This window comes from Numida meleagris, chromosome 4, assembly GCF_002078875.1.
Source record: "Numida meleagris isolate 19003 breed g44 Domestic line chromosome 4, NumMel1.0, whole genome shotgun sequence".
In the NCBI taxonomy this organism is placed as follows: domain Eukaryota; kingdom Metazoa; phylum Chordata; class Aves; order Galliformes; family Numididae; genus Numida; species Numida meleagris.
The window spans coordinates 2,039,955-2,066,608 of record NC_034412.1 but is presented as its reverse complement, the minus strand read 5'-3'; the positions used below and the strand labels follow the sequence as shown (position 1 = coordinate 2,066,608).

The 26,654-nt window shown below is 42.4% G+C and overlaps 2 protein-coding genes across 3 annotated transcripts in view; both read left to right on the top strand.

The window, feature by feature from the left end:
- LOC110397555 (translation initiation factor IF-2-like) lies at positions 32–16,311 on the top strand. Its single transcript, XM_021393977.1, has 3 exons — positions 32–262; positions 381–491; positions 14,446–16,311. The coding sequence occupies exon 3, from the start codon at positions 15,678–15,680 to the stop codon at positions 16,284–16,286; it is 609 nt and encodes a 202-aa protein (XP_021249652.1). The 5' UTR covers positions 32–262; positions 381–491; positions 14,446–15,677; the 3' UTR covers positions 16,287–16,311.
- Positions 16,216–26,654, top strand: part of PPM1L (protein phosphatase, Mg2+/Mn2+ dependent 1L) — a 91,709-nt gene continuing 81,270 nt past the window's right edge. The window contains exon 1 of one of the 2 annotated variants that reach the window (XM_021393963.1): positions 16,216–16,763. In XM_021393963.1, coding sequence (XP_021249638.1) covers positions 16,365–16,763 — 399 coding nt within the window. In that variant the 5' untranslated portion in view covers positions 16,216–16,364. Of the gene's footprint in view, positions 16,764–19,822; positions 19,950–26,654 lie in introns of those variants that run through there. The other variant, XM_021393965.1, reaches the window with a different exon arrangement.

Sequence of the window (26,654 nt, the reverse complement as noted above, 5' to 3'; positions counted from 1 at the left end):
GGTAGTCCTGGGAAAAGGGCGGGAAGAAACGCTCCCTCAGGGAGGGACAGCGCGCGGGCGGGCCGTGAGGAGAAAATGTCAGTGTGGGCCCGGCGTGAGGGGGGAAATTGTGTCTCTGTCGGTGACGGAGTAAGAGCCGTCGCACAGAGCTCTGGAATTCCTCCTGCCCAGTGATGATGGTTGTCACTGCCTCCGCTCACCTTGCAAGGCTTCCACCCTGGAGCCTCTCAGTCTCTCCCACAGCAAAAACGCTACGCAAAAGGTTATTTTTTCTGTTGTTAAGCTTAATTTTTCCTCCAGCTCAGGCAGGATAGGAAATGCACCACTCTCCAAACAAAGAAATGGTGCTTACTTACACTAACCTGTCTTTTTTACCTCAGCTGGACCTCCTGGATTTGTGAGCACACGCTGCCATCAGAACACTGTTGTGCACCACAGCCATGCGCTTGCTGAGTAAAATCCAAATGGGCTGTAACGAGAGGAAAACTCAGGTAAAATCTAATCAGTTGTACATCTTTTTTTTAGCTTCGAGATAATTCATTAAGCGTTATGAGGAAAAAAATTGCTCCTGCCTTGTGTAAGTGATCCTTTGGAAAGGTAAATGTGCAAACATACACTGCGACAGAGGTCTTCAGAGGAATCACAGTACCACAAAGTATTATATACTTTTCTGTAATTGATTTAAGAAGTAAGAAATGTTCAAATGTGTTAACAGGCAAATTTGCGCTCTCTTTTTTTTTTTTTCTGTCTGAACAGACATTTTTATTTGAATAAAATTTGTTAATGGCTTTCCCCCTCCCCCCCAGCCTTTTTTCCTTTAATTTTGTAGGAAATTATTGACATTCTGTCATAGACCATGGGTATAGGCGCTTTTGTTGTGCACAGTGAATCCTGAATTAATTATATCTGTGGTGGATTTGAACAGTGTACAAAGTGAAAACAGTGCAGGGGAAAGCACTGGGAAACAGTATAATTCATCTCAATAATACACATTACCTCAACACTTCAGTGAACATTCATGGGCTTTATCTAAAACTTTTAGCCTTTATCAATGTCATCAAATTAAAGCTATTTGTGGCTTTGAATGCACACTTTTCTGTCGCCCCTACATTTTAATAATTCTGTTTTAATCTATGGTGTTCGGTGAAGAGAAAGTATATTCCTTGTGCTGCTGAAAGGAAAAAAATGTTGTACAAATTACCTATAATAATGGGAAGATCGCTAGAAGTTTGTCTTATGCTGAGAGAACTATCCCAGACTGCCCCTTAGGTGCCTTTCATAGGACAGAAGATGGTGTTATGTGAAATTTAATCTGCAGTAGGAAGAAAAGACAGTTGGAAACTTAGGAAATCAATTGTAATTGCTGACTCCTAGGAACTAGAGAAGTGAAAACCCTAACGTGACTGTGAAAGTGAGAATAGGGATAAGGAAATGAGAGCCTTCTAAATACACTGACATCAAGGAAAGACTGTAAGAAAACAGCAAACCCTGCAACTTCAGTATCCTGGAATGTTGTCTACTTGACAAAGAGAAAAGTGGCCCATCAGCAATGCTACACAAATTAGAAGAGGAATGTGCATTTTCCGGGCTGAAATAATGAGTCATTCCTTCCTACAAAAATACAGAAAGCAATAGCCAGGCTGCTTCAGCCCAGCAGATCCTGCTCTTCTTCCAACTGGCTGACCCACTCACACTACCAGGTTTGAGCTCAGCTTGCACAACGGAGATGCTTGTACCCAGGGAGGATTGTGCCCTTTCCTTCATCACCATCTCTGCTCTCCCAGAGAGCTTCCAACGGCAAAGCAAAGCAAAGGTTCAGCACGATGGAAAATGCCAGCACGCTGGGGTCGTCTGTGCACCAAAGCGACAGCGACTTCACCTCACGCTGCCGTCAGGCCCAGTGCTGCGGGGCTGCAGACGTGTGCTCCACCATGGACTCGTCACGGTCAGCAATGCCTGTCAGCGCTCCCAGACCAGGATGCTTCAGGGGTCAAAGTGTGTCCTGTCACCTTCTCCCCTTGCAATGCTAATTAGACTCTGCGCTCTGCAAGTGCACATCGGAGGCACAGAAGATGTTTACACATCTTGTTTGTTGTTGCCCTGCAGCCATAATAAATGCATCTCAGGACAAGCAAGCGGACTGAGCAGAAATGTTAGAGTTAATCCCGTGTTTTGGAAGCAGAATCAGAAGATAAAACTTTCTGCTTTAAGACATTTATACTACCTCATTAAAGCTGTGTTTGGGCCACAAGCAAATAACACTTCTCTTTTCCCCAGATTTTTTTTTCCAAAATTTGTGTCCGCTGTGGCACATGGAGGGGAAAAAGCTTGTTTTCACATCTGAACAGGATGAAGAGAATTTTTTTCTTCTGGCATTGAAGAATAATGTCCCATGTGAAAGAAACTTGCAAGTCTGGGAGTGTCAGACAACTGAATATGCACAGAATGCTTTTATTTATGTTCAAAATTAATGTGCCTAGCCAGAGAACTACAAGTTTGTTGTTTTAAAAGCAAAAATCAGTGAACAATATTTAAATTATCCACAAAGATCCCAAATATCTGAAATATCTTCCCTATGTACATTAATTTATCTGACTGCATTTACTTTTCATCCGGTCTTTCCATATAAGAAGGCTTATGAAATAATGAGGCTAAAATACAGAGCATTACATTCCCTATTTTGCTTAACAGTGCAACAGCTCACAGTTCGTGAGGACTTGTGGATTTGGAACTTGCACTTAGCTTTTTTGAGTTAGACCCATCTATACTTGGAAGTAACACCTACCAGGAAAGCAGATCTAGCTCATTGGTTATTCCTTCAATTTCTGAATAATGACTTTGTTTTACTGTGGTTGAGAATTTGAGGCAAATTTTATTCTTTATGAATTTTCTATCAGGAAACAAGTCTTCTGCATTTCTGCACTGTCAAGGTAATCAGTGATGCTGCTTCTTTATTCGTATTATTTTGACAGAAGCTCAGACTTTCTCCTGTATGTGAATTCTCCTTAGTTAGACATTTCTTTTACGTGTCCTAGTTTCTCTAGGAGTATGGCATAAGAAACAGGAATGTATTTGCAATGTAATTCCCAAAACACCACAGACGAAAATAACGTTTGAGGATTGTTAGAACTGTTCTAGAAATACATGGGGGAAAAAAAAGGAATATAGATATATCGCAGCTTGCAATTTACAGTAATACCAAAACAATCTGCGTGCCTGATATTACATGCTGTGTTTGTATGCGTGCACATGACTGGCAGAACATTATGTTCTGGTGGTACAATAATATTATATTATGAAATTATGTCAGCTTTAACAGCGTTCCTATAAAACATTTTTTTGTGTGTGTGTGAAATTTCTTTGATTTTATTGCCGTCTTCTGAAAATTATTTAATACAGTTGAAAAGAACTCATTTGTAGATCAGCAGGGAGGTTTCTTTTCTGTAGCTTTATTTCTGCCGTAATTAAGGACTACCAGCGGGATGCTGTCTTGTACATACGGAGATAAAAGGCGGATGGTCTGTTAAATATGATACCGATATTTGCTAAACAATGGTTTAAGAAGAACTAGGGTTGTTGTGTTTTAATTTTGGTCATGGAAAAGCATGGTGCTGGTTAAATGGTGAGTGAGGAATTGTGACTCTTAGTTTGGTGTGCATTAGCGGTGCTTCGCTTTTGTTCAGACACCTCAAAGGCAGGCATGCAGAAGAAGCACGATGCTGTAGCATGTTAGAAGGTAGAAGGCAGCTTCTCTGACAGTTTTATGTGGTCTTTCAGTTGTGTCAACTGCAGGGCCAGCAGGATTCAAAAGCAATGGCATGCTGATGTTATTGGATAGGATGACAGTAAATGGCCTTGCTTCCATGGAAGGGGAAATAAATGTGTGAAAGCAATGAACATGAACTAGAACCAGTTAAATGCACTCTGAAATATTTGCATTCAGCTCTAGTTCCCTGTAATTTAATCTTCCTTCAAGTTAAGTTCAGCAGCTTTTCACCTAAGAGTGAACTGTGTGTGTTAGCATCCTCGGTGCCCCTTCATAGTAGCAAACTGTGAAAGCAGCGGGCCTTTAATCCACAAGGTCTCATTTTTAACATTTCTCTTTTCTCTTTATATCCTTCTCTTATTAATAGCCATTTGTCAATGTACAATTCTCAGAATTTTAGTATAGATGTAAAAATATCTTCTTTTATATGTATCCATCTTTGTGATTAATAACAAAAATGTAGCGACTGGCCTAAAAAGACCGATTCCTTTCAAAATTATAAAAGGCTTTCATCCCATCTTCTGATCTAATCTTAAATGAGGACATTTTCAGTTCTGGAAGAACGAGGCATTGCTACCCCATATAAATCAAAATCTGAGCTCCCAGTCTAATTTAATCAAAAAGAGGAAGAAGAGCTTTTACTGGAAAATGTGGACATAATCTTCAAATGATAGATAACGGAAGGTCAATGGTAAGTCGTATCTTAGGAGAAAAATAAACCAAAGATTTACAGTTGTAAGATTATATTTACTATTAACCTTTACAGTGTAACTAAATAGAAACATTTCCCAGCAGGAATTAGTACTCAGTGTAGCTTTTGGATCTTCATGGATTTATGAACCTTGTTCAATTACGTTCTTAGTGCTTTCCTCATATACAGCACTTTATCACCTTCCCATCTATCAAAGCACCATAAAAATAGGACTCTGCCACTCCTGAGAGACCTATTGTTTCCAGACTTCACAGACTTACTATTAAAGCTCATTTCATGTTTCATAAATTTTTATTTCAAACATTCAGCCCTGGCTCGCTTTCCTATCTGGATGACATACTGGATCTTATTCTAATGATAAATTAAATCCTTTCAGCCATATTTTCCTCATTCCAGATGTAGCCCTTCAGAATCTCTGTAGAGTGTCATTTGAGGGCGAGAGAAAACAAAGCCCATTTTGAAAACAAAGGGCGAACTTATCCAGAGTTTGTCTTGCTCATACGTTGGAATCCTCCTCTGTGTAGCATATATAAATGTAATAGTTGTTGCTCTCCTGTCTCTACATATGCAGAGCACAGTCAGGAAGTGTGCTTCTAAGGAAGGATGTTTTTCCATGTACTCATAGCTTTAAGTGGCTGCAGAAGGGGAGAGCTCTGAGTACACAAGCTAGTCATCTTAACTGTAGTTCTGCCACTGATTCACATAGAACAGTAATGTATTAGGCAGAGATTTAGATGTGGTTAAATGATAGCAGTGAGTCTCTGCGAGTCATTAAGAAATTTTCATCTCATGGAATAGATTGGTTTCAGCTTCTAGTTGTCAGATATGCCCATATGTGACAATCAGCTAAGTAAATTTAATGCTGGACTATCCAGTGCTCTTTCAAATGACTTTTTTTTAAGTGATGGCCAGGGAAAAAGTTTTCCCCAGAAGTGTTGTAATGTTCAAATGTTTTGATAGAAAAATGTATTTTTGTGGAAATGATAAAACGCCAAGGATTCCTTAAATGGATATTTATAACGAGCTGGATATTGTAAACACTCTTAAACATTTCTGAACAGCCCATACATCTCAGGTAGTTCTTCAAACTAGATCCTCAGGCTGTCAGGGAACAGAATGGTGTTAAAGAATTGTGTGGGAACAGTGAGAACGTAGGGGATTACAGCATGGCAGCCTCTTAAACTGCTTTGGATGCTGAAGAAAAGTGCAGCATAACTCCACCTTTGCACACTGTTCTTCTACAGCCTTTCAGATGTGTGAGGAGTTAAGTGCAACAAAATCCACTGTAACATCACAACAGTGAAATTATGCTGTTGTTAGTTTTAAACACACAGCTATTCATATTTTTACTCAAGAATATTACTGTGAAAATAGGCTCCGTAAAAAGAACTAGTATTTCACAGCAAAATAGTAAGGATGGAAAGAACTATTACAAAAACCCTTCTTCAAGCCTTTCACTGGTTTATCAATGTTTGCCTTAACAGTACAGCACATTTTACTTATTATTCCTACGAGGCTTTGCAATATTCTTATTTATGCATGTGCTGCAAGGGCAGATAACCAGGAGGTCCTCAGCTTTGAAACAAATACCACAAACAGTTACAGGTATATCATTATTCTTGTAACTAGTCCCATGGATTTCATTAGTATGTACGTTCCTGAGATTAATTCAGGACAGCCACGTACAGCAGAGCACAGGCTGAAGGTCACTGAGACTATTTATGTGCTTAACTGCCTTTCCAGAGCAAGGTCAGTTAAAAACTTGAATTTCAGATTCTTCAGCAGAACTCGGCTCTTTTGAGAACAAACATTAAGACACAAGACTTAATTAAATGTCTCATGATATTAGAGAGGTATAAGGACTAAGTGAACTTACTAAGCTTAAGGAAGTAATAGAGCTGGTTTAGCAAATGACAACTGTGGTTTCGAATACACATTACTTACCTCCAGCATAACTCAGCCAGAGTTTAAAGCATATGTAATCATTTAAAATGAGATTTTTTTTTCTCTCAGATAGGTTCTGTCTGACATGCTTCCTTGTACTGTCATTTCTGTCTTGATATTTGCCGGTAGGAGATGTCTCCAGAATTCGTTTTACTGGACTTAGAGGCTTTTATTAGCTACCACTGAGTCTGCCTGACAAGTACTTGAATTTTCTTACATCTTCTCAACTTTTGAATTAGAACTCTCTGTAAGGGAACCGTGTGCTGTGTCAAAACTGCATTTTACAAAGGCCAACATTTACTGCCACCGCTTCAGCTTCTTGTATTGCATTTCTTAGACTGCTCCTTACATCTCAGTAGTGCAGATTTTCTTGAGAGTGCTTATTACTGGTAACTTCAGGTAAAAAAGCATATGAAGATTAAAAACATAATAATCTCAAAGACTTAAAAGTAATATTTTTTATGTCATAATCATTACACAAATAAAGCATGAGGGTGTTTATTTTTTTTTAACCATATTTCAACTGTTTCATGTGTAGTGATTGAACCAACCCTTGCTAAAAGAAACTCTTTAAAGGGCATTGGGCTCAAAGGTGCTGGAAGAGTGAGGTCTTCCTTCTTCTATGCAAGACTTAGGTTGTAAATATAGGTTGCTTCACTTCCTAAGAGTGTTGTGATTCAAGACTTTAATGAATTTTCAGATCTCGAGAATCCAGGTAAAGAAAAGCAATAGAAAAAAGAAAGATAAATATGCACGCAGCCCACAGATATGTGCAGCCCACTGCACATTATCCTATAGTTTGCTTTTCTATCCTCAGATACATCAGTTCAAGAATTAATTCCTGGTTGGGAACATAACTAGCAGAACTCAGATTTTGGCTGGTAGCCCAGTTCCTCTGATATAAGAGCATCAGCCATCTCCTGTCCCATTTCCAAAACCATAGCATCATGTATTTGTTACAGAAAAAATGCTGTTAATGCTTAGCCAAGCTCTGAAATTATTTCTTGAGTACTTTACTTTTTCCATTACAGCAAAGAAGAAACTGTTTTATCTGTGTGCATTTAGCTGGTTTTACTTCTGAAGTACAAGATTAATTCTAACATTAAGATGCTTCTACTCAGCTTACTCTGCTTATTCTGAGATATGTTCCTAATGCTTAAAAGTTAAACAAGAAATGTTTTAAGAGTCTGCAGACAGAGTTTTCTTTGTGCTGTCACTTCTGGTGACAGAGCTGAGTGTGGTCTTTGCTCTTTTTCTGTAGCAGCAGAAGTCCAAATGCAATAGTCCTGGCCTTCTCAAGCCACCCCAGCACCAATCCAGGGCACAGGAGGCACCAGGAGGGAAGGGGCATTAGGTGAAGCCACAGCTGCACAATTGTAGGAGTAAAGTCTTTGCATTGAAGAAAGGAGCAAAACCATTCCCTCCTTGCTCCACCAAACAGAGCAAATTTGAAATACTGCATCATCCTCAAGCAAGTAGCATCACCTTCCATTTACTGCATGAGTTTCCTTTGTAACTCCTACGGGCAACAACAAACAAGATGCATAAACATCTTCTGTGCCTCCGATGTGCACTTGCAGAGCACAGAGTCTAATTAGCATTGCAAGGGGAGAAGGTGACAGGACACACTTTGACCCCTGAAGCATCCTGGTCTGGGAGCGCTGACAGGCATTGCTGACCGTGACGAGTCCATGGTGGAACACACGTCTGCAGCCCCGCAGCACTGGGCCTGACGGCAGCGTGAAGTGAAGTCGCTGTTGCTTTGGTGCACAGACGACCCCAGCGTGCTGGCATTTTCCATCGTGCTGAACCTTTGCTTTGCTTTGCAGTTGGAAGCTCTCTGGGAGAGCAGAGATGGTGATGAAGGAAAGGGCACAGTCCTCCCTGGGTACAAGCATCTCTGTAGTGCAAACTGAGCTCAAACCTGGTAGTGTGAGTGGGTCAGCCAGTTGGAAGAGGAGCAGGATCTGCTGGGCTGAAGCAGCCTGGCTATTGCTTTCTGTATTTTTGTAGGAAGCAATGACTCATTATTTCAGTCTGGAAAATGCAAATCCCTCCCCTTTATTTGTATAACATTACTCATGGATTGGGCATCACACAGGCAACTGAGAGACAGAACCCCTGATAAGGAGCTGACATTGTAAACTGTGTTCAACTTCTATATTAAATAAAGTTGTGATTATTTTCTTCTCATGTACAAGATTTTCTGTTTATTCTGGAGAATACTTGCTAGAAACAGTGACCAGCAATGATAATAAGGTTAAAAATGCAGGAGATATGATATTTAACAGTGAGTTCAGGATACAGCAAGAAGATCTTTTTCCCTGTTTTTTAATTCCAAATTATTTCAGTTCCTGAGCAGAGCAGGTCTCCTGACTGCCAACTTAAACGTAGAAGTTGACAGAGAACAATGTTTTTGGAGAAGTCATTAGCTGTAAACAAAGCAGTTCATACCATCTGATAAACAGCCTCCTGCAAAGGGATCCGTGTAAATACATTCCTTTCCTTCTCTGTGAGCTGTCATCCTTTGTTTGCCTATTTTTCGTCAGCTGAAGGCAGCTGCCAGTCATTCTGCACTCTCTAAACAGATTCTGTGATTGTGGCAAATTCTGTGAGCTGTGAGAATGCCGAAACCCATGGAGGTTTCAGGGAAGAAAACTAAATTTAGTATTGTCTTGCTATCCTCAGTTTCTCCCATATGCACCTGCAGAAATGAATCTTCAGTGGCTGGAAGCAGCAGGGAAGCCCGCAGCTGTTTGAAACTCATTTCCCCATCTGGTGTCAGCTTCACAGTCTGGTGCCTTAGGAAACCTAGGATGATGTGGGAACTGGAAGAAAAAAAACAAAAAAGCGATAAAAGAAAATTAAAGCAACGTCATAAAATCCTCTTGTAGTCAAATGATTTTTTTCCATTAAAATACAGCTCCTCTGCAGTAAATCTGCATCATGGAAGCAGATGGTGCTGTGGTATGTGTTTTTCGTTTTTTTTTCCAAAGTGAGAAAGAAGGAGAGACAGTTCTGACAGCTGAAGGTAGCACGCCACACAGCTATTTTAGTACAAACCTTACCACTTGGATCTTACTGGGCATATTGCCTATGAGAAGATGGAGGACAAAAGGAAAGCACTGCTTTTCACTGCAGGCTCACGAGTAGAATAGGTAACAGTGCATCCTTGAGTAGAAGATGTGATTAGGCTTATTACTGCTTTTACTGCACCCAGTTCTTATGAACCCAGACTTTCTTGTACGATTCATTGCAGTATAGACATCTAAATTTAAGTATCTGACCACTAACATCATTTTTAAAGCCTCCTGTGAGTTTCTCTTACAATTAACTTCTGTGTTTTTGTTTGTATGTTTTTGTTTTGTTCTGTTTTCCAATAGCTTTTTGAATTTCCTATTGAGCTTTTGTATTTCTCTCAGAGGAAGATTATGGCTGTATCCTGTGCACATCAGCAGTGCTCATTCAGTTTTCTCTGTTGGCCCTTTAACAAAAATCTTAGTCTTCCTTCACCCGCCACTTTTACAACCCATATCCCATTTGAGCCCCAGAAGTACAAATGCTTCAACTTTATTTATTGGCAGACCCATCTCCAGCAAATTCCAAGCAATGAGCATGCATAAAACCACTGTAATTTTAAAAACAGAGAAAGTCTTAAATTCTCTGTACCCCAATAGATCACTTTTTCAGCATTTGTATTTTATTGTATTACTGCTGGGGTAGGTTCAAGGGAAGGTGTGAGTGTTGGATCGCTGCTGCCCCTTTGAGATTGTCCATGGCTATAACCAGCCTCGTGAAGACTCGTGGAACTAGATTCAAATTGAGATCTGCTCTAAACAGTGCAGTCAGCTGAGTCCACAGTTAATTTTCATTTCAGAGTAAGACAAAACAGGCATCTGTTACCTCAGTTCCCTTCTCATCTCAGTTTTGATACAAGTTTAGCTTGGCTAAACAAAGGATCTAGCCCAGAATGCAACTCACAATGTTCTGCATACAGATGTATCTGGAAGTAGTAAAAACGCAAGCTTGGAATTAAAATGTGTAAATCAAATTTGTAGTCTCTTGCTTAATGCAAATTAAATGGTCAACAACATAAGACAAGAAACATCTGCTAAACTGAGTAAAAATTAATGATGAAGAAAATTAGGTTTCCTTTGTTATTGATTTTTATCAATTTATGTTCAAATCTCAGAAAGATTTAATAAGAAGGCTGCCAGTTCACAGCTAATTCAAAGTGATTCTAAATTGCTTAGTTTCTATTTATATTTTGCTCGCGTATTTTGGAGTTCTTCATGAAAGTGGTAAGCTTGCGATGCATTAATCCACCAGCAAAAACTTTACAAGTACGACCAAATATATCTTCAGCGAGTAGTGATGTGAAGTTTTGCTGCTATTTAAACAAACTGCTCTAGACAGCAGCTTTGGCAGTCGGGACCATCTTCAGGTTCATCTGCTGGGCTTTTTGGTGATATTTCAGTCATGCTCCAATTCTCAGTGAATTCATCTCTGGAAGCTGACGGGGAAAAATGTGTTTGGAATAATTATGATACAGAGGAGCTAACCAGAGAGGCTTCAGAGTAAATAGGTGAGAATTTCCAGGAGTATCTCACATCCTTGAGAGCTGGACTAAGAATCAAATGTTCGGGACAACACTTCTACCAAGATCTACGAGATGCCCACTGGCCTCACTGGGAATTGTGTTTCAGCTTTTGGCTTGTAGCCCGTTTTTTTTCTTTCAATTCCAGAACTCTATTGATTCAAGCTTCTGCAAGCTGCTGGATTTCAGGATTTCTTTCTGAAATACACCGCTGTTTAGATTGTTCCATAAAATGAGTATTGGTGTCTTTTCTTGCTCGTATATATCACAGGGCAGTTTGGCTCTGATACTGAAAGTAAATAAGAACATAGAAACACTACTTAATGACACTCCTTAGTTTGCTTGTTTTGTTGTTTTTCAATATATTTTTGTTTGCTTTCTTGAAATAATATATTAGCTTCAGGTAAAACGTATACTAACTAAGTGCTGTACTTCTCCCCTGACATTAGCATGCTGGGTCTGTGTTATGTCTGTTCACCTGCATCCCTCCCACCTTCCAAACCTACCCAGGAGGTGCTTCCATTGTGCAGCAATTCGCTGCATCTCTGCTGTGGTTTGGTGCACCGTCCTCTGTAGCAGAATCTTAGGTTTAAATAAAAGATGTTGATAAAACACGACTCTGTTTTCCAGAGGCCTCCCCACACCCTGTGACCCTCATCCTTCCTGCCGCTATGTTGCGAGGAAGTAAACAAAGATCAGACTTTACACACAAACATGTGCTATAATGGGCTCTGGGAACTGAGAATCTTGGAAAATATCAGAGAACAACTTATGTGGAAAATTGCTATTTTCATTCCACATCTGCAAATGTTCCCCTTCAAAGGAAATGCAAGATGAGCGAAATTTCTATAATAAGACTTCTCATGAGTTTACCAGGGAGAGGGGAGAATTTACCTGTAATGCTTGGTATTTGCTGCAGCGTAAAATTCTGGGAACAATATTATTAAATATTGTTTATATCAACTGAAAAGAAGGATAAAAATCATTGGCTGAAAATCTGCAGTTTTATTTACCTCTTATCAAAACTCTTATAGAACACAGTTTCATGTATTGTTACACTGTTGCTCCTCTGGAGAGCTATATCTGTTGTGACCAAAGAACATTCTGAATATTCTAAAATTTGTTTCTTTAAAACATCTGAAGAAAAAGCAGGAGATATTTTGCTGCATTGCAATTTTATTCTTGACATGCAAAAAAGACAGCTTTGTAGTTATCATGGGTGCTAGCTTTTCTGTTGCAATTTTCTATATTGGCAGAAGAGGGAAGTGAGTCTGTAGGCTTCTTGGGATATTCTGATACAAGTGTCATTGTTCCAGCCTGCAGTGAAAGGACTGAGTTGCCATGAGCTACATTCATGTGTACTTCTGGGCTGTGGTAATAGCACTGTTTGAATCTGAAAGTCCTTAGAAGGCTTTTCAAACAGGCAGCACAATACGGGAAAGAACAGAAGCTTACTCCAAATTTTGGCACCCAATCTAATCTAAAATAGAAAATTTCTAGATTTTGGTAGCATTTTGTAGAAGATTTCCATCAAACTAGACCATGCACACCAGTGAAATTATCTAGTGAGACTGATGGATCACTGAGAATCAGAGCTTCCCTGTTCTTGCCAAGGTTAAAGGAACAGTGAATTCAGTTTGCATAAAGAGTAAATGAAATAAATTATTTTTAAGTTGTCTCAACAAATACCATTTTATAAGGCTTCTTACAGACACGGTACATGCAAACAGTAGGAGGAGCTGTTGAGCAAGATATGTTTTTTCTATCTCATTATGAGGTGTATAATTCTGAAGTTTATTTGTGAAGCTGACTCAGTGACCGCTTTTTAATCCTTTCACAAAGGAACAAGAACCAGAGTTCTACCCCCAGCAAAACCAAAGTGAAATCTTTCAGTCGCAAAACGTGCCACATACGTGCGAATTTTTTTACTGATTTCCAGTCCTGAAAAGAAAGTTTCTGGATCATGAAGTTCTGTTATTCCACTGGGGAGATTTGCTAGAGAAAGCAATGCAGGATTCAGCCATGGAGTGCATAATGAAACCCTCACGTGGATCCCTCTGCTCACCCTGGATCAGGGCTGTCTCAGTGTGACACTGAGACTTCCAGTTTTGCACTTACGCCATCTTCATGTGGAACTTGCATGTCGTGTGTGGATTATTCACATTTAATTGGTGGTCGCTTCCATTTCAAGGGTTGAGTGAAAGCAAATTCTCTGCAGTTTTTATATGGATGACATTGAGCTGGCCATGTCATAACAATTGCTGCTCTTGCATCTATTTAGCAGAGATTTTGCCTGCCCTTTATTGTTTCATCTGCATTCCATCCAAAAATGAAAGCTTTGCACGCTCTGCAGCTGCATATCGTGCAGATCACATTCTCAAGCTGAGGTGCTTTTGGAACTAACTCAAACTCTCTTGCAGCGTAGTAGACGTATAAAGCTACAGAAGATCGGCAACAAAACCCAGGGTGCTGATGGGGTGCTTCGTGGTGGTGTGGAGCATCTCCTGCTCTGGGGGGCATTTAGCACAGAGAGAGTCCTGCGCTCCCTTGGAGGAAGCTGTCCCACAATGTATGGGTACAGGTCCTCAGGAACTGCAGTGACAGTGAGGGGATGCATGCTGGTGGCTGGAAGCACCTCGTGCAGAGTCAGGAGTGGAGCCACTTTATTTCACTTGGCAATCCTGTAGCCTGACTTCATGCCGCTGTCCGTGAAGCACAACTTTCGTACAGGTCACTGTACCCTCATGGCACACTTGCATTTGTATATCATCAAAATGATGATTAAATAAATATCGAATTAACTGGCTGTCGTGAGCGTTATGCTCCACATTTTTAGATGTATTTTATCTTTTGCTAAATATAAAATGGAGTAGAGTTCGAAGCAGCAAGAATACAGTTGTTACTGAAAGCAAACACAGTTGTTACGGAGCAAATTTTGCTTAGTAGCCACACGTAGCTTACAGCCAGGACAGTCAATAACTCAAAAGGGAGTTGCTGCAGCGTGCAGCAAAAAGCCAGGGAGAAGAAATTAGCTCTCTAAAGTTGCATATACAAAGACCAATTGACTGTATGGAGGGATCGGTGGTGTAGCACAAGCATCCGAGCCACGCTAAGACCTAAGTTAAATAGGGAAAACAAAGGTGAGGCTTTGTTTAAACTGAAAAGTTTTGCAAAAAAAAATCTGTTTGCAAAGTGAGAGCCCAGTCTGACAGAAAAGCTTCAGCGTAGCTGCTGTCAAAAAGTAAGCAGAAATATTATTTAATTATTTAATTTTAAATATAAAATATTTACAGCCTGTTTGTCACAGTTAGTCTCACGTTTCCTAAAAGTCCTCCTCAAATTAGCTATTTGGGAGGCATCAAATGCTTCCACGTCTTTGCTGTTACGATAGCACCGCAATGATGAGTGCGTCTCTTGGTCTTTCAGGTGAAGAGCTCCTGGCTCAGCTCACATCAATAGCGGCGGAGGGGAGGCTGAAGGTAAGAGAGAGTCTTCAGGCCTGAAATGCCCAACTTTAATATTCATTTGAAATACTGATGAAGCGTTACGTACCTCTAACATTTTATAGCGGTCTCGCTGTTATTTACAACATTTGTCATTATCTTTCCTGCTTTCCAGAGCTGGGTGTAAGAATCAAAGCTGATCAAGCCTGATTCTGACTTAAGCTGATGTTTGAAAAACTAGCAAAAAAACTATTGTGTAAGTTTACAACTTCTGTATTACCAAAAGTCCAAAGAGAGAGGGAGCTGTGGGAAGACTGGGAGGGCATGCGCTGGCACACTCAGCGCTGGTGGAAAGGCAGGTTCAAAGGCCGGCTGCTCAGTCAAAATTTCAGGCTGCTTTTGTGGTTTGCTAATTCATTTTCAACACCACTCCGATGTGTTTGACTCTTCTATCAGCCGTCACACTCTCGGAGGTTGCTTGATGAGTTTTGTCAGTTTGCAGCCCCCCGGTCTGCCAGCTGGCTCAAAATCACTCCCGCTCATTTGCAACTCAGGCAGTACGCTGAATTGATTTGATTCCAGCAAACTCCTGCTCGCAGTCGCAGCTTGTAATTTTCCTTGCTTAGTTATCAGAAAAAAACAACTTACAGAAGTGGGTCAAAGAAAGAAAATACACATTTTGAGTAGTTCCTATATTCTTTTCATTACAGCGTTGTCTAGACACCCTCAACTATTGGTTTAATAATTTGGAAATGTCTACTTTTGTTCCTCTTCACCCAAATGTGAATTTCACATGAATGCATCTGGAGATTATTTATTGCATTTAGAAGATAACCTTCCATGACTAGCTCCAAGAACAACCACAGCCCCTTTTTGTTTCTTTGTTTCTCTGGGTGTGAGTGGAAGCAGGGGGGTCTGAGGGGTCTCCACCAGCTCCTGTGCTGGGAGCAGCTCAGCCGGGTGCTTGTGGCCCGGCACTTCCAGGAGCGGGGAGTCCAGCGGAAGGTCACACTGCTGCTCCTGGATCGCCTGACATCGATCTTCACTTGAATCTCCCTCTTGCTGTTAAATCCACAAGAGGGATATTTTTGGCTGCTATTCCTGCTAGCAAAGCACATGCAGCACCGAAAGAGCTGACTGCAGGGGAGACTCGGGAAGGGTCAGAGCAGGCAAAGCCGCCTGCGGGGAGAGAGGAGGTGACAGGAAACTCCGGCGATGCCCCTGGGAGACGCTTGCGGAGCTGCAGGCGCCCGGCTCTCGCTTCTCTTTGGCGCAGCCTCTCCGGACTACAACGCCCAGAATCCCTCCCGCCGCCGCCAGCCAATCCGCGGGACACCCCGCGCGGAGCCCGCCGGAACTTGTAGGCAGGCGGCAGGGCCGGGCGAGGAGGAGGCGGTGGCGCTCCGCCCCGGGGGAGGGACGGCGCAAGGCGCGGGGGGCACGGCGGCCAGGTACCCGCGGCGGCCCTGCCAGACAGCAGCTCGCTGCGGCCGGCCCTTGTCTCCGCGACGTTGCGAGCTACGAGAGCGCCGGAGCGCGGCGGCCTCCCGCGGGGACCAGAGGAGGAGCAGCGGCCTAGGGGCTGCCCGCGGCGGGCTCGGGCTCAGAGGGGTGCCGCGGCCGCAGGGGGTGTGCGGCACCGGAGGAGCCTTCCCCGCCGAGCCGGGCCGGGCCGCTCCCCGCAGGAGGCACGGAGCGCCGCGGGACCGGCAGCGGCGGGGCGAGGAGCGGCCCCCCCGGGGCGCCGGCCGGAGCAGGGAGCCGCGGGGAGTGGGACTCGGCGCTGCCCGCCCGCCGGCTGCGCCCCGGCCGAGCATGCACTGATCCGCTGCCTCGTCTCAGCCCCGTCCCGTCCGCCGGGAGCGCGTTGCATGGTGTGGGGATACACGGTCTCGATAATAAATGATAGAGGATACAATGACTTTGCTGTCTCTGCTGGGTCGGATCATGCGTTACTTCTTGCTCAGACCGGAGACCCTGTTCTTGCTGTGCATCAGCCTGGCCCTGTGGAGTTATTTCTTCCACACGGATGAGGTGAAAACCATTGTTAAGTCCAGCAGGGATGCGGTGAAGATGGTGAAGGGCAAGGTGGCCGAGATCATGCAGAATGACAGGCTCGGGGGGCTAGACGTGCTGGACGCCGAGTTCTCCAAGACCTGGGAGTTCAAGAGCCACAACGTGGCTGTCTATTCCATCCAAGGCCGGAGGGATCACATGGAGGACAGGTTCGAAGTAATCACTGACCTGGTGAACAAGACTCATCCCTCCATCTTCGGGATATTTGATGGGCACGGAGGAGAGGCAAGTGCTCAACTGGAAAAGGGGTTGTTGGGGGGAGGATGGTTACAGGACGAGGAGCGGACTTGTCCTTTCCCGTGAGGTTTCAGCGGTTATCTTAAGACATTGGGGAATTCCTTTCCTCTTTGGGGGAGCGGGCAGGGGGAAGAGTCTCTGAGTACGGAGGGAGGAAGGTACTCCATTTGCTTTCTCTTTCATTACCGCTTTCACAGTCACTGTAGTGTAAATGTGTTCGTACCCTCTCTGCCCTTTACAGTAGTAAAGGTTTAATTAAAGTAAAAGCCGTTGAAGGTGGCTCCTACGTGCACAGAATAACGATGATGAGCACAAACTCCCTGGGGGCATCTTTTGTGAGAGCGAAGTGCGGTGTGCTCTGGTTTTTGGCAAAGGGCTGTCGGGGGCTGTGCTCGTCAGCAGCGCTTCCGAGGGAGCATCCTGCATGCGTTCAGCCTCAGAGCTGGGCTGTGTGCGTTTTCTCCGTGATTCACCCTCCTTTGAAGACAAACAAGTCATGGAGAATGAGTTCCGTGTTTATGAATTACATATTGTTTTAACGAAATCAAAATTGTCTTTCGTACTTGTCTCCTTCCTAGTGACAATCCAGGAAAACTGTCATTTTGAAACTCCTGGTGTTTAACCTCTTAACTTTTTAGATAGTGGTTTCCTTTAGGTTGCGCTATGCAGTTAGTGTCCTTTCCTAGTGGAATATGCCCTTTATTTCAGATGACAGATGTTGAAGCTGTAGTTTCCTCTTCACTCAGGATTGCGGTGCTGCCAGTTAGCTTTTTGTGTAGCACAAAGCACGTATTTCCTAACTGCGGCAAAGAAACGCAGAAGAGGAGGTTCCTTGTATGACATTAGCTCCAGCATCCATTATGCAAGGAATGAAATTACCTTAAGGGTTTTGCTAGGAGGATGGAAGCTGGAGAGGAACGCTGAAGTTTTTCATGCAAGTGCTCCTGCCGAGAAGTAAGGCTGCATGTGCTGTACAGCACTTGTGCTTGGGTGTTTCTCCAGCTGCTTCCACAGGTCAAGTATTGAGTCCTTCCTAGAAGCTCTTGGGCAGTGACCAGACGCAGGAGCACAAGGGTGGCAGCTGCTGTCCCTCTAAACCTGTGAGTGCTCTCTGAAAAATCCAGGCCTTGGGCAAATAATCATAAAGCTTCTCTTGTGTTGCCTGCACAGTTGTAAAGTGATAACGCTTTTTTTATGGTGTCTAGAGTTTTACCCTGTTTAAAATAAAGCAAGATCTTTAGATATTGAAAATTGTCAACTTTATAAAAATTCTGGTTGTGTTTGAATTCCATTTTCCTTTTTGTGACTGTTTTTGGTTGTGATGCTGTTGTGCCAGCTCTTTTTGGCAAACTCATGTCAGATCACTGTTCCTTGGCCTTCGAGGAATAGTAGTAGAAATGTGCATGTGTATATATGGCACAAAGTGATACCCATCTTCTCCTCAAGAGATGTAACTTCTGGTCTGTGAATTTGGTACACCTGGCTCTTTTGTTTTCTGAGGCTTTGGATGGGAGGGAGCTAATGCTCTGTCTTTTGCTGCCTGCCCTGTTGTTTAAACCCGGTGTTCCTGTCTTACATGGTGAACCAAAACAAGTTTGAAAGATTATCTGTGTCGCGTTTTTAAACAGTATTCTGAGATTGTTACAGGTAGAAATACAATGTGAACAGTTAGACTTGGGCATTGCTAAAGAGAGATCTGATTTCTTTCTTCAATTTGTATCACCTGTGTATCTTGTTCCGCCCTTGACTGCACACTCAGTTCCTTCAATAATCCAAAACTCACACAGAATAGCAAAAGGACAAGAAAGTGCCCTATGCATATGTTTGTGTGTATGGACATATGGATATATTTTGTCACGGGACTTGAAATTACATCTATAAAAATGTTAGAATTGTAATACCAGATCTATGGAAAGCTCAATTACCTTAATTATTCTGATTCCTCAGGGAACTTTCTCTAATTGATTCAGTGGCCAAGTTGAGCATTCATCTGAGGCCTGGCGTTTTGAAGGGTTTTGTAGCTCTTTCTCCAAGCCTTAATGAAGTTAATATTTAAAAACGTAAGCTCTAGCATCACTTATTTATCTTTCTCATAAGATCCCTAGGTGTTCTTAGTGGCCTTTTCTCCCACTAAAAATATGTGTCTGATCACTGGGGGCATAACTTGTTTCTAGTCCTGGATTTTCTATAAAACTGACTGGGAGAACAAGACCCGTGTGCTTTGCATACAGTAGAAACAGGTTACGGAAAATAGTTTTTTATCTAAGCAAATCGTGGTTGTCAGTAGAAAAGAGAGGAAAGAAATGAAATAACATAGTGAGTAGTCTTACTTAATCTGTAGCACGTAATACTAAATTTCAAGTCTCTCTTTGAACTTGTTTTCTGGATGTCTTGTTTTTTATTTTTTTAAAAGAATTTACTACTTATTGTAACGCTTTACCTACATACGTAGCAAAGCCTTCTTAAAGATGATATTTTTGCTCTGGGCTCCCATTAGATATCTTCATGTAGTAGATAAAGATGAAGGAATTGCTAATCTCTGGAGTTAAATGTGAAACAGACTGTTCTAAATGCAGGAAAAAAAATGGTTTTCCAAATGGACAATACCACAAATGAAATGCTAGATTAATTCCTTCCAGCTGTATGCAAGGCAACATCTCCCCATTAATTACTTCCTGCCTCATCAGGTTGAAGTAGAAGGAAAGAGAAGCGTGATTCAAGTAACACAAATTACCGCATAGTGCTCATTTATGAGGGTATCCAAGTTTTGCTTAAATATTGCCAACTCTTTGCATAAATTCTACTATTCCCTATGTCATGTGCTCTTCCATATTACGGTTTTATCCTGAATAGAATGGCAGTCGCTGCCTTAAATTTTGTGGCTGACTTGATAAGCAAGTGATAGGCAGTGCTGATCATTAATGCACTGTGTTACAGCTGACAGTCTGGTGTGCTGCTGTGATTGCTTGCTAAGGGGAATAATGTTTTAGGGGTGGAACTTGATGTACGGTGTGTAGTGTGCTCTTCCTTCTGTACAAAGCCAGGTTGTCTTTTTCTTGCTGGCTGAGTAATCACAATGCAGTGTGGGCAGAGGCAAAGAAGCAGGCTTAGGAAGAGTGAAGAAAAGTTTTGCTCTGTTGTCTCACTGAGTGACCAGTCAAAGGAGTCTTAAAGGTGAATCAAAACAGAAATGAAGAAATCTTTTGTCTGTTACCTCCTCAGCTTCTTTATCAAGCTGAAAGATGCCTTGCATGCTGGCTTCGTTGTTGCTGATTTTCTCTGTCTGTGGGGCTATTGGGACTGAGAAGTTGCAAACTAGATAAATGATAAAATAATATTCTATGAATTTGAAAGCTGAGCAGTTAGAAGGACAGGACACTTAATCAGTAGGATTTAACCGTTTCATCTATGACTTACTACGGGGTTTTTTGAGATATTTAAGGTTTAAGTGCTGAGTTTTAGCTGAGATCTCAGTACTGGACAAAGGTGAAGCAGCTCACCATCTGCAGTTCTATGATTGTGGCTATGCTGCGTATCATGTTATCAGCCCTAGGAGGTGATGACTTTGAAAATTCAAGTAATAGATAGGACCTTAAATGCCACCTGTGCTTGTTTGAGGTTGAAAACTGATGTGGATTACCAGAGTGAGAAGTTAAGCTCAGTAACTGTCTCATGAAAAGTGTCTTGCTTTTTTTATTTCTCTTAACCTCCTGAAGTGTTCTTATCCACCTGGATAAGGGCATGATACAGCTGGTTTAGAGAGCTGCAGATAGAGTATTGCAATATGTGAAATACTTCTTATTTATAGTGTCGGAAGCTCAAATATGGAAGCAGAGAATTTGCTGTGTGCATGGCTAATGTTTTCAACCATATGCAGAACCTTCTAAAGCTTTGTGAGCCATGGGACCTTGAAAAAAAATCTCTGGTTACTGATTAACTTTCAAAGACAAAGAGGGGGGAAAAAAAAAGGTCAGAAGATAATGGCGAGTCCTTATTAGTGTTGTCTGAGTCTATGGAAATGTGAATGCTGAGGTAAAGCCTGGAGAAGGTGGCCCCGTGCCAGCTGCGTGCAAACAAGCCTGCTGTGCATTTGAAGTACAGGTACTTGAAAGCAGGATGAATCCACCCTGATTCCCCGGGGTGAGCTTGCTGCTATGCGCTGTCTTCTTGAGGCCTGCCACAGCAAACACATTGCAGCGAGGTTTCATTGGGAGCCAACTTTGGGAGCACTGCATGCTTAGGTAACAGCTCACGTAGTGTTCTTGTTTAATGGGAGCAGGATGACATAGTCGACAGTGAAGGTGAACAGTTCTTGGATATCATGTTACAGGGTTATGATTTTCCCCCAACAAAGCCACAGTTGGGTAATTTTTAGGACCGTGTTCCCATGTGCTCTGTGAAAATGTGCTTTAAAATCGCTTAAAAAGGTGCAAAAATTTGTAATTGGAAATGAGAGCTCTTAGCACTGCCATTCACGGCTGTGTTATTCGACAGGTGTAGAATTGAATCTTTTTCCATTTTTAGAAAAAATCGAAAAGTCAATTAATTTTCAGTGTATTCTGCCCTCTTAGCTTGAATCAGTGCTCCCATGTTTGGGTGCTCAGGCAGCTCGTTTAATTAAATCAGTTTTGATTCATAGATGCTTTTGGATTACAGGCAATCATTTAACTTTTTCTCTGAGCTTGAATAACTCCTAGGAAGTGTTTGCATTTGTGTTCCTGCTCGGCAGTAAGAGCTCTGCAGCTTATCCATCGCCATAGATGGGAAGGGTATTTCACAGCTGCTGAGCAGGAATGCTCAAGCAGCCCTTGCTGGAGTGCTCGATGCTTGTTGACTCAATCCCCTGTGGTAATGCTCCTTGGCCCACATCCTTAGGTATATAGGCAATATTTAAAGACAGGCTGAGGCTCAGTAGTGAGGAATGCCTTAAACTGCTTAAAGATGTGCTAATTTGTGCTACCGATACTACACAGTGTACTGATAGGCAGTGGCAAAGGTGCCTTAGCTAGCTCTGTGTTACCCAGTGTCCAGGCAGGATGTTTTACAAACAAATTCAAACACAGCTTTGAGGCAGTGAGATGTTGAAACAGTCAGTTCTGTAGGTCAGGGGTCTGCTTATCTTTGAGTTTGAGTGTTAGAGTAAAAGTGTATACTCTTTTGTCACGTGGGGTTAGTAAAAACAGCAGATCACTCGAGCTTTGTCCACTTTTCCATGTTTCAGTAGCTCTTTTGGACCAAAATAATATTTCTCCTTCCTCCTTGTTGTTAGAGAGATCCAAATATTTAGGGTGTAAATTATATCTTAAAACTGGACTTCTGGCTTCTGGCAGCTTCACTTCTTAAACAATCTCCTGGTGCCAGATGCTCTGTTCTGCTGCTGTCCAGTTCTCTCTGGTTGGAGCAGCGCGGCAGCAGCCCTGGCTCTGCAGGCAGGACCCAGGCCGTGATTCTGCTCCCGTGCTCAGGGCTGGGCACCTCTAATTTTCCCCTTGATCTTGGGACCCTTCAGAGCTGTTCCACTTCACCTGGCCTGTTCCACATGTTTCCTTGGCACATGCATCACCACCTTCCCAGCAGGAAATGACAGCGCGTCCATTGCCTGTATGTTATGAGAAGGCCTTGCCCAGGCTCCAGGAGCCTCTGATTGTGCCGAGTTTGGAAGTATTGCTGGACGAGTCCCATCATGTTTTGTGACCCCAAAAGGTGTCCAAAGCTATCTGGCACTAATGCTTCAGAGTCCTCAAACCTCAACGTGCAGAGCTTCCTCTACATTTTGAGCACATCATAGACACCAGTAGATCCAGAGGAGGTAACAGAACGCTTGTTTTCTGCAAGCTTTGTGTCGCTCTCTGATTTGAATCCACGGCCTTCGGATGAGAGTTCTGAAAACTAGTTTAAGGGCAGCAGCTGCTGTAATTACGCACAGAAAGTCTGGGGGCTGACTTTGCTAGGGTGTTCAGCCTGTGCCTCAGGATACCGAAGATGAATGGTGATGTGAGCTGCTGCTGCTCGTGCCGTGCGTCACATTCGTGCTGTTTAAACTGATCCGTGTGTTCCTAGCAGTGTCGTCGTGCCCCAGTATGAAAACGTCTGTAATGAGCTCTGGAATGTGTTCCCTGTGCCACCACTTTCTGAAAAAGGGAGCAGATGAGAACGAGGCTCTTCTTTCTTAAAAATGGCCTTTGTGACTACCAGTTCCCAACAGCTGCCAACTCCCTGGTCATGTTCATGTTATGATCACCGTTCTTGTCACTGGCCGTTACTGAGCTCCCAGCCCAGCTGGACAGACCAGTTCCTCTGGCTCGTGGCCATCTCTTTGCCAAAGAGATCTTCAGTGTAAAAGATCATGAAGATTTAATGACCTTCTGTTTTTATTAGCCCTGTAGAGTTTCAGTTCACCCTGAAGTTAACGTGACAACAGGAGACAGATAAGTCTAGAAGGAAGTTTCCGTGCTGACGAAGATGCACAGAAAGGCAGCTTGTGATCTCAGGGCTGTTAAGAGTTGTATGCGTAATCGGCAGCTGCAGCAAGTTGGAGAGTTTATTTCTTTTTTTGTCTGCTTTCACTCCAGCCCTTTAGCTAGTGTTAAACACTTGAGCTAGTGCCTTTATTAAGGCAGTTTAAAACTTACTGACAAATGTGGTAATTTTTTTTGGAAGTAACGTAGCTTTAAAAAAATGTAAATTTTTTTTTTACAAGTTTGTGGATGAAAGATTTTGGGGATTCCAGAATGTTAATACTTACTCCAGAGTAAGTACTGAGAGTGTGTCAATCGTTGTTTAATTAACTGCCCATTTAAGCCATTGTGCCCCATGCTTAGATAGGAAAGCTGTTCCTGGTCTGGGATAAGCGATCTATTTCGGTTGCACTCAGGAAATAAAAAGATGAGGCTTTCAAGTCTAGAATAAATTGCAGCCTGTAAAGTAATCTGATTGGAAAATCTACCCCTTTCTACTCGTGTAGAAGTATAATTCCAGAAAAACTGCTGGCGTGGCTGCACCTGGTACTGAGCTGGGAGGAAGGCTTGGGCTCCAGGTAGAGCAGCTTCAGAGTTGTTGAACCCTAAAGCAGCCCCCGGGAGGGGATGAAGTGCCACTGCTTCGCTGGGTGCCATCACGAACTTCAGAGCGCAGCGCGGGGTCCCAATCACACTGCTGCTGATACAAATTGATGATGATGCTGAAACATTGCCGGCTCTCATCATCTCCGACCTTGTCTGATTCACAGCTGTGTGAGCAGCTGACATCTCCAGCCAGACAATCAAAGTACGTGTTTTAACTGCTAAACCACAATGCAATTATCCATAGCGCGTCATGTCGACAAACCTCAAAGTTCCCCTGGAGAAAGGAACACTTATTTGCATTTACTTTCAGTGCCAAAATGTTATCCCTTGCAAATTTTCTCGTCATCCTATATGTTGAAAAAGTTTTTTTTCCCCCCCCCAAATCCCCTTCAAGAGTAAACATTTTATTTTAAATCCTGCTATAATATCTGATAATGTCATACAGTACCGCTTTCAATCAATACACTTTTAATGTAATAAGTATCTTTACTTTCTCATTCTCTACCAGATGGAAAACTGCTGAAGGGCTCAAAATGTTTCTTCTGATAAGTGAAGGTGCATGGTCCATGATACAGCTCTCTGGTGCGTTCCATGGCTCACTTGCACTTCTTTAAACTTGCACTTTAAATGAGAACTGGATTTATTTGCAGGTAGTCTACACATGGACTCCACCACAGAATTGCCTAAACTTTCCCTGACATGTGTTTTCTCCAAACGCATACTGAAGCAGAGGTATTGAAAAATCTGGTTATGATCAGCATGGGAGTAAGAGGGAACGGGATGAAATATACTAGTCTCCTTAGTTTCCCTGCTGCTCATTGCCTGGTTACAACTCAGGTTCTCCTACAATTGAGGTTAAACCACATTTTCTTATGGAAGAGCAATAGCAATGACTCCTGGTACTGGGAGCTGATGCTCGGCACCCCGTGTTCCAGCTGCTGACACCAGGCCCATGCCCACCTGGGTCTGCTGAGGCCCTGTCTGTGGGCAGGGTGCTGCTGGCATTCCCACAGAGAGATGTGTATGTGCTGGGCTGGTCAGGTGCTGGAAACTCTGAACTGTACTGAGGAAAGTGTTTTGGTTTTGTTTGCTTGTTTGTTTTTTAAGTAACAGCCTGAAAAAAAAGGTTGTTGCTGCCTTTTCTGCCCGTGCAATTGAAAACATTCAGTGTCTGTGTTGGAATAACAAGGCACAGGGACCAGAACAGGGCAGGGGTGATGAGAGGTAGAGCTTTGGACCGGAAGACAAGAGTGTGAGTAGAGGAGAAAAGGAAGATAGCATGTGGTTTTGCATCGTTATTTGCCTTAATTTTAGATTACTGTAAGGCTGAACATAGTTAGTAACAGAGCCCTAGCAAGACTATTGGGCAGCCATAGGAGAACTACGGTCAGTTTCAGTGTAGCACTATTTATATACTGCTTGAGATCCAAAACCCGGGAGCTGTATGTGTGAGGGTTTCTTCTGTAGCTTAGGATGAATATTGTTTTATTTCTCTGTACGCATTTGAGAGACACGGAGAACATGAATGTGCATTTTGGCTACAGTTCTTTATGGCTCTTGAAAGCACAAACGGTTTATAATTCCGGATGCTCTGAAAACTGGACTTTGCCCTTTTTGTTCCTACTGATGTCCCTTGCTTTGCTGGCATATATTGAGAGTCCTTATTGCTCGGGACTTAGGGAACAAAATGTGGGACCAGCTGCTTGTGCCATAGTGCCAACTGGCACGGAGATGGCAGAGGAGAGCTCCAAGCCGCCCCTCCTTCTGCTTATGCACAAAGCATAAATAGTAATGTGAGGTGTTGCATTAATTTACAGAGAGTTTGATATGACAGACTTTTTCATTTTGCACAGTGTAAATGTTTTATGCTTTCATATAAAATACATCACAGAAGTTTGAGGGTTTTTTTTTTATAAAAGGGATCTTGCCTTACAGCTACTATGACAGTCGTGGTTTTGAAAGGCAAAGCAGAGTGATTGAATTCTCTGTGGATGAATGCTGCATGAAAGATTTGTAATCTTTGGCAATTAGAAAATTGTTGCTGAGGTTAATGGTGATATTATTTTTAACTTGGAGGGCAGGAGCAATCTCCTGCCTCCAGGATGGAATTATTTCAATCAGTGCTTTAAATAAGCGCTTTTTATGATGGTTTAAATTTACAAGCATTTAAATCATCAACTTGAATTCTTCTTTTGCTTTGGTATTTGTTTTAGCAATTATATCACTTGATACACTGCTTTGCATTATCTTTTCTGGTATTGTTTGTGAAAAGAAGAATGGTATATGCTATCCATTTCTTCAAGACTTTTTTGCCCGTTTTTGTGTGGATAACAAAACTGTAAATAAAAGCAGAAAAAAAAAATTAAAAGAGACCAATGAATGTATCTACATTAGTTAGAAGTTACTGAATGATTTGCTAATAGAACTAATCGTACTGAGTGTTCTGATCCTATGGAATGTGAATTTATTTGAGGCACACTTTGGGACTTTGGGGCTTGATTCTGTGTTGGAGATCTTCTTATCAAGCATTTCTTCTTGAGGCCTGGACTCTGTGGCCAGATCGTTGGCTCTAAGGTCGGGTGCTGTCTCCTCAGTCTGACTTGATTTATAGCAGGACAGATGAGTGTTGGAAGCGCTCCTCTTCAAAGAGAATAATCACAAGATACATGATAGTTTCCAAAAACCCCACACCTTTTCCTGGTCAGGAGAGCCTGCCAACCCAGCAGTTATTCTTTGCTAGAGCACTGGTGTCTCCTCAGGTCAATAAGCTCAAAGGCTCTGCCCTTATGGTTCTGGAAGAAGGTGCTACCTAGAT